This window comes from Oryctolagus cuniculus, chromosome 7, assembly GCF_051225735.1.
Source record: "Oryctolagus cuniculus isolate XC-2025 breed Fujian yellow rabbit chromosome 7, ASM5122573v1, whole genome shotgun sequence".
Classification (NCBI taxonomy): Eukaryota; Metazoa; Chordata; class Mammalia; order Lagomorpha; family Leporidae; genus Oryctolagus; species Oryctolagus cuniculus.
In genome coordinates this window covers 22,902,457-22,915,208 of record NC_142873.1, presented here as the reverse complement: position 1 = coordinate 22,915,208, position 12,752 = coordinate 22,902,457, and the positions used below count along the sequence as shown (strand labels likewise).

At 62.6% G+C, this 12,752-nt stretch overlaps 2 protein-coding genes across 2 annotated transcripts; one reads left to right on the top strand and one right to left on the bottom strand.

The window, feature by feature from the left end:
- The first annotated feature begins 320 nt into the window (after positions 1–320).
- ASIC3 (acid sensing ion channel subunit 3) lies at positions 321–4,185 on the top strand. The gene is made up of 11 exons (XM_002715067.6): positions 321–983; positions 1,669–1,819; positions 2,050–2,177; positions 2,276–2,477; positions 2,573–2,629; positions 2,740–2,887; positions 3,185–3,276; positions 3,363–3,442; positions 3,544–3,615; positions 3,776–3,834; positions 3,988–4,185. The coding sequence occupies exons 1-11, from the start codon at positions 450–452 to the stop codon at positions 4,064–4,066; spliced, it is 1,602 nt and encodes a 533-aa protein (XP_002715113.2). The 5' UTR covers positions 321–449; the 3' UTR covers positions 4,067–4,185.
- Positions 4,186–5,532: 1,347 nt separating this feature from the next.
- On the bottom strand, positions 5,533–9,864 carry CDK5 (cyclin dependent kinase 5). The gene is made up of 12 exons (XM_051837019.3): positions 9,268–9,864; positions 8,574–8,662; positions 8,420–8,487; positions 8,251–8,311; positions 8,090–8,146; positions 7,344–7,439; positions 7,174–7,248; positions 6,907–7,003; positions 6,666–6,735; positions 6,090–6,150; positions 5,921–6,001; positions 5,533–5,818 (listed from the first exon to the last, which is right to left on the bottom strand). The coding sequence occupies exons 1-12, from the start codon at positions 9,302–9,304 to the stop codon at positions 5,732–5,734; spliced, it is 879 nt and encodes a 292-aa protein (XP_051692979.1). The 5' UTR covers positions 9,305–9,864; the 3' UTR covers positions 5,533–5,731.
- Between the last annotated feature and the right edge of the window lie 2,888 nt (positions 9,865–12,752).

The following is a 12,752-nucleotide window of genomic DNA, read 5'->3' as shown; positions in this document are numbered from 1 at the left end:
CTCAGCCTGGAGCCCCAGGGACCGCCCCCGCCCCCCAGCCTGCTCTGCTGGCCCCCTTGCCCCCCTCACTGCTGAAACCCAATCCTCTGCGGCAGCTCTGGCTCAGCACCGCCTCAGCACTGCTCCGCAACCCCTCCTGCTGCCACTGCCTGCGCCCTACCTGGTCTGTGCTGAGCCCCCAGCCCAGTGGAGCCACAGCCTCTTCCCGGGGAGCAGGCTGAGCGGGTCCAGCCAGGCCACTTCAGCCTGTCCCACCAGGCCAGTGTCTCCCCACCTCTTGGTCCTGGCTCCTCCTCTCCCACCCTCTCCTCTCCTCTCCTCTCCTCCCCTCGCCTCACCTGCAGTGGCCCCTTCCTAGCTACCTGCATCCTGCCTCACCTCCTGCCAGCCCTTGGCTCAATTGCCAAGTCCCAGGAGCTGGTCACGAGCCTCCTCTGAGGCCTCCGGCCATGAAGCGCCCCTCGGAGCAGGAGGAGGCCCGGCGGCCAGCCTCGGACATCCGCGTGTTCGCCAGCAGCTGCACGCTGCATGGGCTGGGCCATGTCTTTGGCCCGGGGGGCTTGACCCTGCGCCGGGGGCTATGGGCTGCAGCGGTGCTCCTGGCGCTGGCTGCCTTCCTCTACCAGGTAGCTGAGAGGGTGCGCTACTATGGGGAGTTCCACCACGAGACGGCCCTGGATGAGCGTGAAAGCCACCGGCTCACCTTCCCAGCCATTACCCTCTGCAATATCAACCCACTGCGCCGCTCGCGTCTCACACCCAACGACCTGCACTGGGCTGGACCTGCACTTCTGGGCCTGGACCCCGCCGAGCACGCTGCCTTCCTGCGCGCGCTGGGTCGGCCCCCAACGCCGCCCGGTTTCATGCCCAGTCCCACCTTTGACATGGCACAGCTCTACGCCCGCGCCGGCCACTCCTTGGAGGACATGCTGCTGGACTGTCGCTATCGTGGCCAACCATGTGGGCCCGAGAACTTCACTGCGGTGAGCTGAGCACCCTGCCCGTCCCCAGCACTGCCAGCCCAGGCTCCCCCAGAGTCAGCGAGCCTCAATGCCCTCTGCCCGGAGATCCCTTCCTTCCCACAGGGCTTGTGCTCCTCACTGCACAAGTGCTGTTCTATCCCGCGTAGGCAGGTGCTCACCTTGGGGCCCTCTCCCTGTCTCTCAGCTGGATGGCAAAGTGCAAGGCCATGGCTTTTAGCACAGGCGGGGACCCGGGCTGGCCCCATATCCAAGGGCTGGCCTGTGGAGACCCTGCTCCTGGAGGTGAGGGGCTCCTTAGTACTGGGACTGCTCTGGGGGCAGAAAACTCCCCATCTCTGCCAGGTGGAGCAGGCTTGCTTTCCCTCTGCGTCTGCAAAATTCTGCTAGCCACAGAGGAGGGTCACTGGTGCCCACTTCCTTTTACCCTGAACCCCAAAGAAACACTTGCCCTCTATGGCTGTGCTCCGGGCTTTGAAGGGAATAGAAGAGGTGGAATGATGGGTAGGCACCCAAGAGGGTCCAACTGCATGTGCCAGAACGCAGAATGGGGCTGGGGCATTGAGATGTGGGTTTCAGCAAGGAGCTCAAAGAAAAGACTTGGAGCATGAGGAAAGAAGTCCCTGCTTTCACGCCTGCCTGGGGGTGGAGGACAGGGCTGTCACTCTGCGTCTGTCCCCACCCCCAGATCTTAACCAGGATGGGACAGTGCTACACATTTAACTCTGGCGCCAATGGGGCGGAGCTGCTCACCACGCCCAAGGGCGGTGCAGGCAATGGGTTGGAGCTCATGCTGGATGTGCAGCAGGAGGAGTACCTGCCTGTGTGGAGAGACATGGGTATGGAGCACACGTGTGAGCCTGGGGGCCATGGGACGCAAAGGGATAAGGGAAGGAGAGGTGAGGAGGGGAGGAGGGGCTGGGGAGAAGCCCCTGAAGCACCTGTGAGAACAGGCAGGGCTGGCCCATCCCAGTCCTGGGGGGCGGGGGAGGGCACAGTGGGAGGTCTCACCTGGATAGTGCAGGAGGCCTAAGGTTGGGTCTCAAGCCCCAAGGGCCTCTCCCTGCAGAGGAGACCCCGTTTGAAGCTGGGATTCGAGTGCAGGTCCACAGCCAGGAGGAACCACCGGTCATCGACCAGCTGGGCTTTGGGGCCGCCCCTGGCTACCAGACTTTTGTGTCCTGCCAGAAGCAGCAAGTATACTCACCTCCAAATCCCTCCCACCTCAGACCTGTCCCAGGGGCTCAGCACCTCTCATGTTCCCCAGGAAACCTCAGAATGCTATCCCTCCACAGCTAAGCTTCCTGCCTCCACCCTGGGGTGACTGCAGTTCCGTATCTCTGGACCCCGACTCTGAGCCCGACACCTCCGATCCCCTGGGTTCCCCCAGCCCCAGCCCCAGCCCCAGCCCTCCCTACAGCCTAATGGGCTGTCGCTTGGCCTGCGAGACCCGCTACGTGGTTCGGAAGTGCGGCTGTCGCATGATGCACATGCCTGGTAAGGGGGTGGAGGTGGCCGCATCCTGGGGGCAGGGACCTGGGGGGCTACTGGGCGCTCCTGAAGCTGTCTCCTCCCCCTCAACTCCACCCCAGGAGGCGCACCGGTGTGCAGCCCCCAGCAGTACAAGGATTGCGCCAACCCGGCCTTGGGTAAGGGGCGAGCCTGTAGCCCAATTCTGCATCCCCAGGGAGGCCCTCGTTCCACCCTTGACCTCGATCCCGCTGCTGTCAGCTCTAACCGTGGCCTCTGTGACCCGCAGACGCCACGCTGCGAAAGGACGCGTGTGCCTGCCCCAGCCCTTGCACCCTCACGCGCTATGCCAAGGAGCTCTCCATGGTGCGGATCCCGAGCCGCGCTGCCGCCCGCTACCTGGCCCGGAAATACAATCGCAGCGAGGCCTACATCACGTGAGCTGCACCTGCCGGGAGGGGGGTGGGTGGGCCGGCGGGCTGCCTCCTCTGAGACAAGGGGCTTCTGGCAGGAGGCTTGGCCAGAGCCTGGTGCGCATAGCCGGGGTGGACACCCTCCTCCACACCATCACCGGCGCACGACTCTGGGAACCGCTCAGCCTTTGGGGGCCCCCGGGGTGATCAATGCTCTTTCTCAGCATTCTTCAGAGGATCAGAGGAAAAAGCTGCTTCCTGGTAGCAGCTAGCACTGGCGTGCAGGTCCTACAAACGTTCGAGGCCTTTCTTTTCCTCCAGGGAGAACGTGCTAGTCTTGGACATCTTCTTTGAGGCCCTCAACTACGAGACGGTGGAGCAGAAGAAGGCTTACGAAGTGTCCGAGCTGCTGGGTGTGTGCGCAGGGGACACCCCACCCCAGAGCTCCAGGAGCTGAGGGCAGGACGGGCTGTGAGTAGATGGGTGTCTCTCTCCACAGGCGACATTGGGGGCCAGATGGGGCTGTTCATCGGGGCCAGCCTGCTCACCATCCTTGAGATCCTGGACTACCTCTGTGAGGTGAGCCAGGGCCCCAGCTGGGGGAAGAGGGGAGGTACAGAGGCACTAGGATCCGTGGTCAAGGTGCGCGCTGGCCATCTCCCCCCACCATCTGTCCCCAGGTGTTCCAAGACAGGGTCCTGGGACGTATCTGGAACCGAAGGCGCTCCCCAAGGCACTCCAGCACTGATCTGGTATAGCTCGCTCAACCTACCCCACCCCCGCCCCCTCCAGGGGCATGCAGCCTTCTCCTCAGAGGCCTGCATCATCCTCCCTGGGATGAGAGGGGTGTGAGTGACTCTCTGGTCCCTGGGAGGGCCTCTCCCCACCTCTGACTCGCCCCTTCTCCCACAGCTTCAAGAAGGGCTGGGCAGCCATCGAACCCAAGTTCCCCATGTCAGCCTGGGCCCCAGGTAACACAAAACAGCCCCCTAAGGTCAAAGGATAAGAGGCAGGTCCACTCCAGAGGGAAAGTTCAGGTCCAGGAGGGCAGGGGCAGGGGGAGGGGCAGAGCGGGGCAGTGGGTGTGAAGGACCCCTGACCAGCACTGTGGTCTGTCCACCCAGGTCTCCCACCCCTCCCTGTGCCATCACCAAGACTCTCTCTGCCTCCCACCGCACCTGCTACCTCGTCACTCGCCTCTAGCCCTGCTCTCTGCATCCTGGGGCCCACATCTCCGCGTTCTGGACCGGAGTCAGCCTGCACGTGTCTTTGCTATCTTCACCCCCAAATAAAGTTCGAATGCACCTGCCTCAGGTGTTCCTCTCCCGGGGCAGGGACTTAGCCAGAGCAAGGTTGGCCCTACTCAGGCACAGGAAGTCCTCAGCAGCTGTCATCCAGCTGGCCTTGGCTTCTCCTGTGTGAGGCTGGTCCCCAGACTGGCTGCACAAGTCTCTGCATGACATCAGTGGCAAGAGGACATGAGGCTGGTGCCGCGGCTCACTAGGCTAATCCTCCGCCTTGCGGTGCCAGCACACCGGGTTCTAGTCCCGGTCGGGGTGCTGGATTCTGTCCCAGTTGCCCCACTTCCAGGCCAGCTCTCTGCTGTGGCCCGGGAGTGCAGTGGAAGATGGCCCAAGCACTTGGGCCCTGCACCCCATGGGAGACCAGGATAGGTACCTGGCTCCTGCCTTCGGATCAGCGTGGTGCGCCGGCTGCGGCGGCCATTGGAAGGTGAACCAATGGCAAAAAGGAAGACCTTTCTCTCTGTCTCTCTCTCTCTCTCACTGTCCACTCTGCCTGTCCAAAAAAAAAAAAAAAAAAAGAGGACATGAGCCGCAGGCACCTCGTTGTGGAGTTTATCGGACTGACATTTCAGAGAGGGGAAGAACGGGTGTCCGCCAAGATCCAGACTCCGTGTGACAGCACACAGGTCACACTCGGCAGGGACTCACCACACTCCGAGGGTACAGTGGAATGCAGGCTAAGGGGGCGGGTGACGGGGGTTATTCCACTCCGAGAGCGCAGGCTGTGGTCCTGCCTTAGGTCCTCTCACATCGGGGACCAAGGACCCAACTGTCTCCGTGGGAACAGCTCGTGCCTCCTTAACCTCACAAACACTGAAGTCCTCAGCTTGAGAGGGTGGAGAAGGAGAAGGAGAAGTAGAAGGAGCCCTCTCTTCTCCCTCCTGCTCGGGCGCCGGCCACAGGCTCAGCCCCCCTATCTTTCTGTGTACCCCAAAGACTGGAAAACTGACAAAGAAGAAGGGGATGGAGGGGGGGTGTTCCTGATGGAAGCACACTTTTGGGTCTGTCCTGCTGCAGCCTGCAGGCCCGGGTAGAGCAGTGAGGAGGGCAGGGAGGAGGAGGGCCAGCGGGAGAGGTCTAGCCCTCTTCTCCACACTGCCATGAAGCTCAGCCCTGCTCAGGTGCTGGCTGCCCGGCCCTCCGGGGCTGTGTCCTGGGCAGAGGGAGGGAGGGGTGTGGCACAGTGCTGCCCTGAGCCCAGCCAAGAGGGGTGAGTGGGGGGCAGCCCTGGGTCGCGACTGCTTAGTGCTGGGCTGGGTCTGAGCAGGAAGAGCCAGGCTGCAGAGGGTGGTAAGCAAGGCAAGGACCCCCCCGCCGCCCCAGTCCACACCCCTTCAGAGCCACCCTACCACCACATCAGCAGACTGTGGGAAAGGAGCCAATTTATGAAATTAAATAAAGTCCATGGAGAAGGGTAAAGACCACGGGCCAGGGCACCTCCACCCTGGCTGGACCCAGCACAGCTGGAGCTCAGCACACAGTGCACCCCCCACTTTTCCTCCCCTCCTGGGAGTGGGGCTTAAATAAGGCCAGGCCCCAGCCTGGCAGGCAAGTGTCCCAGAGCCTAGGGGGGACAGAAGTCTGAGAAGTAAGGGTGCTGCAGGGCCTCTTCTGCAGAGATGCGCTGGACAGGGTTACACTTCAGAAGGTTCTGGACACAGGGAAGGAAGGCAGAGGTACATTCAGGCCAGGTCAGCTGCCCAGAGCTCTGCCTCCCCTGCTCCCAGCCCCACCCTCTGCCGCTGGTCTCTACCTGCAGCAGGTCCCTCCCTGTGGCGTTGAGCTTGGGCACGACGTTCACCAGGGACGTTGTGGCCGGGTACATTGGGTAGGGCTGTGGAGGGACAGAGGGAGTCAGGGCCACAGAGACTGAGCTGAGAGGGACCCTACTGAATCACCACCCTCCCCCACCCCCGTCACACCTTATAATCTGGCAGTTTGGTCATAGCAGGCCACTGCTCCTCAGTTGGTGTCCCCAGCAGCGTGTCCACAGGGTCAAGGGTCACTCGCAGAAAGGGCTGCACCTGTACCTTCAGGGGCTCCCCCCAGGAGAGGCTTCCTTATGCCCACCCCAGCCCCCCTCAGCCCCCCATTACTCTGTCCCCCTGGCTCGTGACGGAAGAAGGTCCCGAGCACGTGGCTGGCATATTCAGTGCCACATGCACAGCACCGAGATGGGCCAGGAGCATCGCAAGCACTAACCCAAATGCTGCTGTCTGGGGTCCCAATGAGCCAGTGTTCTTCCCTTTCTTCCACAAAACCCCCCTGCTTTGGCCTAAGAACTTGTCCGGAAGCACACCCCAGCGTGCCCTTGTGCCTGCAGGCTGCACCTCTGCACAGCGTGTGCCAGCTGCCTGCCTCTCACCCTCAGGAGAAGCCTGCAGACCCCGCCATCCCGGCAAGGCCACCGCCACCCTCACACCTGTGCTGTCGGTCCACGGCCTCACCCGCTTCCAGTGGGCCCAGGGCTCAGGGCCCTGGGGGCAGCGAAAGGATATCGGAAGATCCTCTTCAGCTGGTCATCCACATCGTTGCCAGGGAAGAGGGGCCGGCCGGCATTGGCCAGCTCTGTGAGAGGGGCACAGCCGTGACGCACCGCGCACTCCTCACTCCGAGGCACCCCTGCACCTGCCATTCCCGGACCCGAGGGCCCTACTCCCTTCCCCGAGAGGGCACCCTCCAGACCCTGTTTGTCAACCCAGATTGGGGAGAAAGAGCAGAGCCACCCCAGCACGTCACCTGCGAAGATGCAGCCGGCTGACCACATGTCGATGGACGTGGAGTACAGCTTGGCCCCAAAGAGGACATCCGGTGGGCGGTACCACAGCGTGACCACCTGGAGAAGACCCCACCCACAGGGACGCCCTCCCGTTTAGAGGGCTGGGAAGGAGGGTGGAGAGGGGAGCTCAGAGAAGAGAGGGGACTGTCTTGGGTTGGTCATGGAGCAGGAGCTGAAAAACACCAGGGACTGCTCCCCTCAACTCCAAATCCCACCCCCCAGCTCACCTCAGCTGAGTAACAGCGGACAGGAATCCCAAAGGCTCGAGCCAAGCCGAAATCGGCCAATTTCAGCTCCCCATTCTGGGGGGAGACGGGAGGGAGGCACGGCACGGGGCTGTTAAACGTCTCAGGGCAGGCTCCTGCCCCCTGCCCTCCCCTTCTCCCCTGAGCAGTACCCTGTTTATGAGCAGGTTCTGGGGCTTTAGGTCTCTGTGCAGCACGTTGCGGCTGTGACAGAATCCCAGGCCTTTCAGCAGCTGGAAGAGGAATGACTAGAGAGGGGCAGAGGGGACAGAGTCAGACACCCTGGCTACGAGGTGATGCCAGCCATGGGCATGCTCCCTGCCTCACCCTCAGCTTTGTTCCATGTCCTACCCAATCCCCAGCACCAAGCTCAGGACAACACTATATGCACTCACTGCCGAGGGTTGGCTTTGCAGCCTGTACAGCAGGAAACAAGTGGCTCTGCTCCCTGCCCTTCCAGACCTTATAGCCCGATAGGCCTTCTGCCTTCCCAGCCCATGCCTCTCTCCCCTACCTGGCTGGACCTGAGTGTACAGTCTGTCACCATCAACATGGATATTGTGCTCTGGGATGGTTCAGGACCTGACTCCCCTGGAACCTGGGCCAAGGCACTTGGTCTCGGGCCTAGTACTCTCAGCAAATGTTTGTTGATTAAATGAGTGTAGCTCTTTGGGTGGAAATAGCCGTTGGCCTCAGAGTGTCACTATACAGGTCCAAGGAGGCCATGTGGAAATGCTGGCTAAGCCCGGAGGCCCCTGGAGGGCAGGAGCAGGTTTGCTCTTTCTCTGACACCCCCCCCCCCAGAAAGTCCCTGATTTGTGCCTAAACAGGAGAGCTGACACTGGATACAGACCGGAACCCCAGCCCCGAAGAGCCCCCAGAACACCCCTCCCCTCACCTTCACAATCTCAGGATCGAGGTCACCATTGCAGCTGTCAAAATACTTCTTGAGGTCCTGTCAAGGGATGCAGCGGGGGAACAGGACAGAGGTGAACCTCCGTCTGGGCCCCACACCCTCCCAAGCCTGCTCCCTTTCAGCCCACCCCCATCCCCTTTCACCTGGTCACAGAACTCAAAAACCAAAGTCAGCTTCTTGTCACTATGCAGGACATCGTGAAGCCTACGGAGAAGCAAGGGCTGAGCCAGGCAGGTCTGCACGTCTGCACCACCCCAACCAGGCTGAAGCCCCCTCCTCCTCCACCTGCAGGGCCCCCTGCCCCCTCCACACCTGACAATGTTCTTGTGCTTCAGCTCCTTAAGCAGGCAGATCTCCCGGAGGGCTGAACTCGGCACACCCTGCACAGCAAGGGAGCAGCGGTCAGATCCCACCCACCCCAGGCCTCCTCATCTGCCACTCCCTGCCCTGGTGTCCCCGGTCCTACCTCGTCATCGTCATCCAGCCTCACGCGTTTCAGAGCCACGATTTCGTGAGTCTCTCGGTTTTTGGCCTTGAACACTGTTCCGTAAGTGCCTAAGGGGAGGAGGTCATAGATGAGGGGGAGGATGCGGCACCCTCCCCATCCCCAGGAAATGGGGAGGGGGAAGGGCACTTGAGTGTGTAAGGGAAAGGCTTCAGGGTGAGGGGCAGGCTTGCAAGAGCTTTGTAAGTGAGGACGCTGCAGGGTAGGGAAGGCCTAAAGGTTGAGGCTCCAGGGTCTGAGCCGGAGGCCAGGGTAAGGACAGCGCTAATAAGGGCGGCACTCCGGGAGGTCTGGCCATAGCAGGACTCTGGGAGAGAACTGAGGGCCTGCAGAAATGTCAAGGCTGAAGATCTGCTGGGGTCCGGGTGAGGATGTGCAAGTGGTGCTGAAGCTAGGCGTGGGAAACGCAGGACGTGCCGCGGCTGGGAGGTCGGCTCCACAGGGAGGCTAACGTTGGGAGTGGGAGTCCGCGGAGAATGCTAACACGGGCAGGGCTGGTGTCTGCACGGAGTGCTGAGCTTGGGGGCCAGGGCTGCAAGCCAGTGCTGAGGTCGGAGCCTGCAGGTACCGCAGACTACGGGAGAGCCTAGGCTGCAAGGAATCCCGAAGGGTCTGCAGAAGAAGATCTTGCAGGAACATCTCGTGGTTCTATTACCTTCCCCAATCTTCTCCAGCTTCTCGTATTTCTGCATCACGGCAGCCGCGGGGACCCCTGCGGGCCCTGGGTTCTAAGACTCCGGCCCCGGCGTTGCAGAGGAGGCGGCACCCCAGCCTCCGGCCCCGCCCCGCCTCCTGTCTGCGCATGGCCTTCTGGGGCTTGTAGTCCTAGGACGGCCAGGTTTCCCAGCGGTGTCCGGAGACTCGGGCAAGAGGACTACAGCCCCCAGCAGGCTGCGCTAAGGTCCTCTGCAGCACTCGACTCCCGGGACTCCGGTTCGACCGCGGAGGCAAACCCTGGACTCCAAGTCCCAGAAAGCATCACGCGTCCGCTCCTTGGGCGTCCCCACCGTGACGCCACGGTTCCCAGTGTGCCCCGCTCTTGTTACTCCTTTTCTGTGTGCCTTCTTGAAAAGGGTCGCTCTGGGACTACGCGTTCCAGAATGCGGCGGGGTGGGGGTAGGGCGCCCTCGGGTTGAGGTCTGGCGGCCCAGATCCGGGACCTAGTGGCTCAGCTCTGACCTGGTTGGTGATGATGAGTTCCGAGCGACCTCAGCGCGGGTTTCCACCTCGCCCCAGGCCTCCCAGTGACCTCAAGGTTGATTGGGGAATAGGAACGATGACCTCACAGGGACCAGCTGACCCCAGGGCTGGGTAGAGGCAGGTGTTTGCCATTTCTGGCTGGATTGGAAGGGTGACTTCTCCCTCTGCTGGACCTCATCTGTCGTCTCGGAGCCCATGATGAGGCGAGCCGGCTGGAGCCCTGGGAGTCCCCCCAGATCCCAGTCTTCCGAGCAGAGCCCACTGGAGGCAGTAAGGGTGTGGCCCACGAGGGCTGACAGGTTGGTTACCCCCTCTACAGACAAGACCACAGACAGATGCTACACTTACAGCAGCCTTTACCTCATCCCTTACGGCAGTTGATTATAGATTTTCCTGTGCTGCTCTCTAATTGTCTCATGATTGCATTCTTCCGGGCTGTGAACTGGGCGAAAACAGCCCCAAATAGCACTCCGCAGCCAGGAACCAGAACTGGTGCTGACAATTTGTGGATTAATTCCTTTATATCAGAATGCTTTCGCATACACAATGCTGTGCTTCACCCACGTGGCAGACTAAAAAAACAAAAAAGTATATAATCCTTACCTAAACGCATTTTTAATTGAGAAAACAAGATGGCACACAAGTTCTTTAAAAGAACAGGACTCGATTCAGGGTGGGAGGTAGCAAGGACGAGGAGGGGGCCGCCGCGAGGCGTTTGTGTCCCTGAAAGTGACCGGTCCTAGGTCAACTCGGGGTAAGGGACAGCCAACCTCCAGCCGCCATCACCTCGTGCCCCGTGCAAAGACAGGGGGGCTTCTCTTGGAGGCCTGGGGGGTTGCGTGCAGGTGGGCGCAAGAGAGTCTTGGCCCTGCTGCGTTTGTATCGAAACTGCCTGGCTTTCCCGGCCGTCCTGTGCCGGCTGGGATCTCCAGCGAAAAGCAGGCTCTTCTCCGCCCAGAAGTGCCGTCATGGAGCAAGAGACGGCGTCCCCGGGCGCCAGAGCCCCGCGCAGGGAAGCCCTGGGCGGCGGCCTCGCGGGGCCAGGCCGAGAGACCCCCCGCGGGGGCGGCCTCCGGGGCCCGGCTCCTGGTGCCGGGTTGTGCCTGGAAGCGCGCCCCCACCCCCTGGCCTCGGCCCCTGCTCTCCGCCTCCCCACTGGCCGCGGCGGGGCCGCGCACGGTGCGCCGGGGGGCGCGCACGCTGGGGGCTGGCCTGCCCGCGACGCGGGGGAAAGTTGAGTTGGGAGAAGTTGGGAGCGGCAGGGGCGCGCCCCGGGGTGGGCACGGGGAAGCATTTGGGAGCGCGCGAGGGCGCCGGAGGACCGGGAGAGACCCCGAGACCCCCGGGGCACGAAGCGCCGAGCAAGCGGGTGAGCGGAAAGGTGGCGGCGGGGGAGGGCCAGGGCCGCGGAGGGAGGAAGGGAGGGGGGGAACTCGGGACTCGAGCGAGGAGGAGTGGAAGTGGAGGAAAGGGCGGAGACTGGGGCGCAGGGAAGTAAGGTCTGGACGAGAGGATGGGGAGGCGAGCGGAGTCCCGGTCGGAAGTGGGGATTTGGGGGTCCGCTTCTTAAAGTTGCGTGAAGCCAAGGGTGCCGCGCCCCCTTGCCACCAGGAGGGGGTAGTCTCGGGGAGGCGCTGCCTGCTCTCCCTCTCCTGGGCGGGCTCCAGACGACCCCCTCCCCGCCCCCCACCCTCACAGTGTTCTTCAGTCCTGTCCTGGACGCCTCGCCTAGGGCTTGCCCGGAGCCTCCGGCCCGGGTTCAGAGGCGGAGCCAGGAGAGGGGTATTGAGGGTCAGGTCAGGACATGGGGTCGAGCAAAAGCGGGGCCAGCCGAATGGGAATAAGAAAGATGAACCCAGAGGGTTGGATGGGACTCCCGGGGGGCCGGTATATGTGGGTGAGGAGCTCTGTGCCGGTTTTGGGGGGCGGCAGTGCCTGAAATCCGGGGTTCACTTCGCCCTCCCTCCTCTCCTCGGGTAGACACACGCCCTCAAGCTGTGGAATGTACGAATTCACTTGAGACGTGGTTAATGCCCAAGTAGGGGTCCAGGGTGCTAATCCCTCAGGCAGGGGGAGAGATGCTAATCCTCCGGGCCGGTCGGGGCTGGTCCCCGGAATGTGCCCCTACCCCGGATTATGGGCACCGATGCTCTGGACAGAAGCTGCTTTGTGTTCGGGGATAGCCGGAGAGGAGTGAGGGGGGGTGAAGGGAGGAGGGCACAGCCTGGAGGTGGGAGGGAGCCCCTGCAGGTGCTCAGCACAGATCCCCACACCCCTGCAGGACACCTCTCCCCCACGCTGGCCATGCCCTGGCTGAAGGCCTGCTGAGGGGGAGGTGGAGAGAGCAGTCAGCTGAGTTGGAGTGCTCGCCAGGAATGTGTCGCCTGGGCTCCCCACCCTGGGCTGATACCCCCCACCTGCACTACTGACCCTCCACTGACCTGCCCTACCCGTGAGGTAGCCCTAAGTTGGGCTAACTGGGCTCCCCAGACCGGGGAGCTTCAGTATTGTTACCATCCGAGAGCCTGGGGGCCCGTTGCGCTGCCCTCCCTGTGGGAACGGGCACTCCTGCTGTTCTCCCCCAACAGTGCCTTCTCGGGACTCCCCGACAGTCACTGTCAGGAGGGCAGCAGCCCGGGCTGCTCACCTTTTCCTCGCCTGAGCCGGCGAGGGGAGGGGAGGGGAGGGGAGGGGAGGGGAGGGATCCCGACTGCCCCTCGGAGGCTGAACCTCGGGGTTTCTGTGCCCAGCCCATCACGTGCCCCTCCCCCATTATAAAGCTCTGTCCAGCCTGTGCCCACCGGCCGGCCCTTCCTCCCCTCCCACTGAGTGAGTGGAGTTGGGATCATGCCCTTCCCTGCGGGAGCCTACTTCTTTCCTGCGTGCCGGCCCAGGCAGGGGAGGGGGCACCCCCTCCCAGCGGGTGGCCCCCCGCTTGCC

Coding starts and splice junctions, on each gene's coding strand:
- CDK5 (XM_051837019.3), bottom strand. CDS start 9,304: ATGCAGAAATACGAGAAGCTGGAGAAGATTGGGGAAG. Junction 8,147..8,250: donor TTTTTGAGTTCTGTGACCAG/GTGAAAGGGGAT, acceptor ATCCCTTGACAG/GACCTCAAGAAGTATTTTGA. Junction 6,151..6,665: donor CAGCTGAAGAGGATCTTCCG/ATATCCTTTCGC, acceptor CCCTGTGGACAC/GCTGCTGGGGACACCAACTG.
- ASIC3 (XM_002715067.6), top strand. CDS start 450: ATGAAGCGCCCCTCGGAGCAGGAGGAGGCCCGGCGGCCAGCCTCGGAC. Junction 2,178..2,275: donor TGTCCTGCCAGAAGCAGCAA/GTATACTCACCT, acceptor ATCCCTCCACAG/CTAAGCTTCCTGCCTCCACC. Junction 3,616..3,775: donor GGCACTCCAGCACTGATCTG/GTATAGCTCGCT, acceptor CTTCTCCCACAG/CTTCAAGAAGGGCTGGGCAG.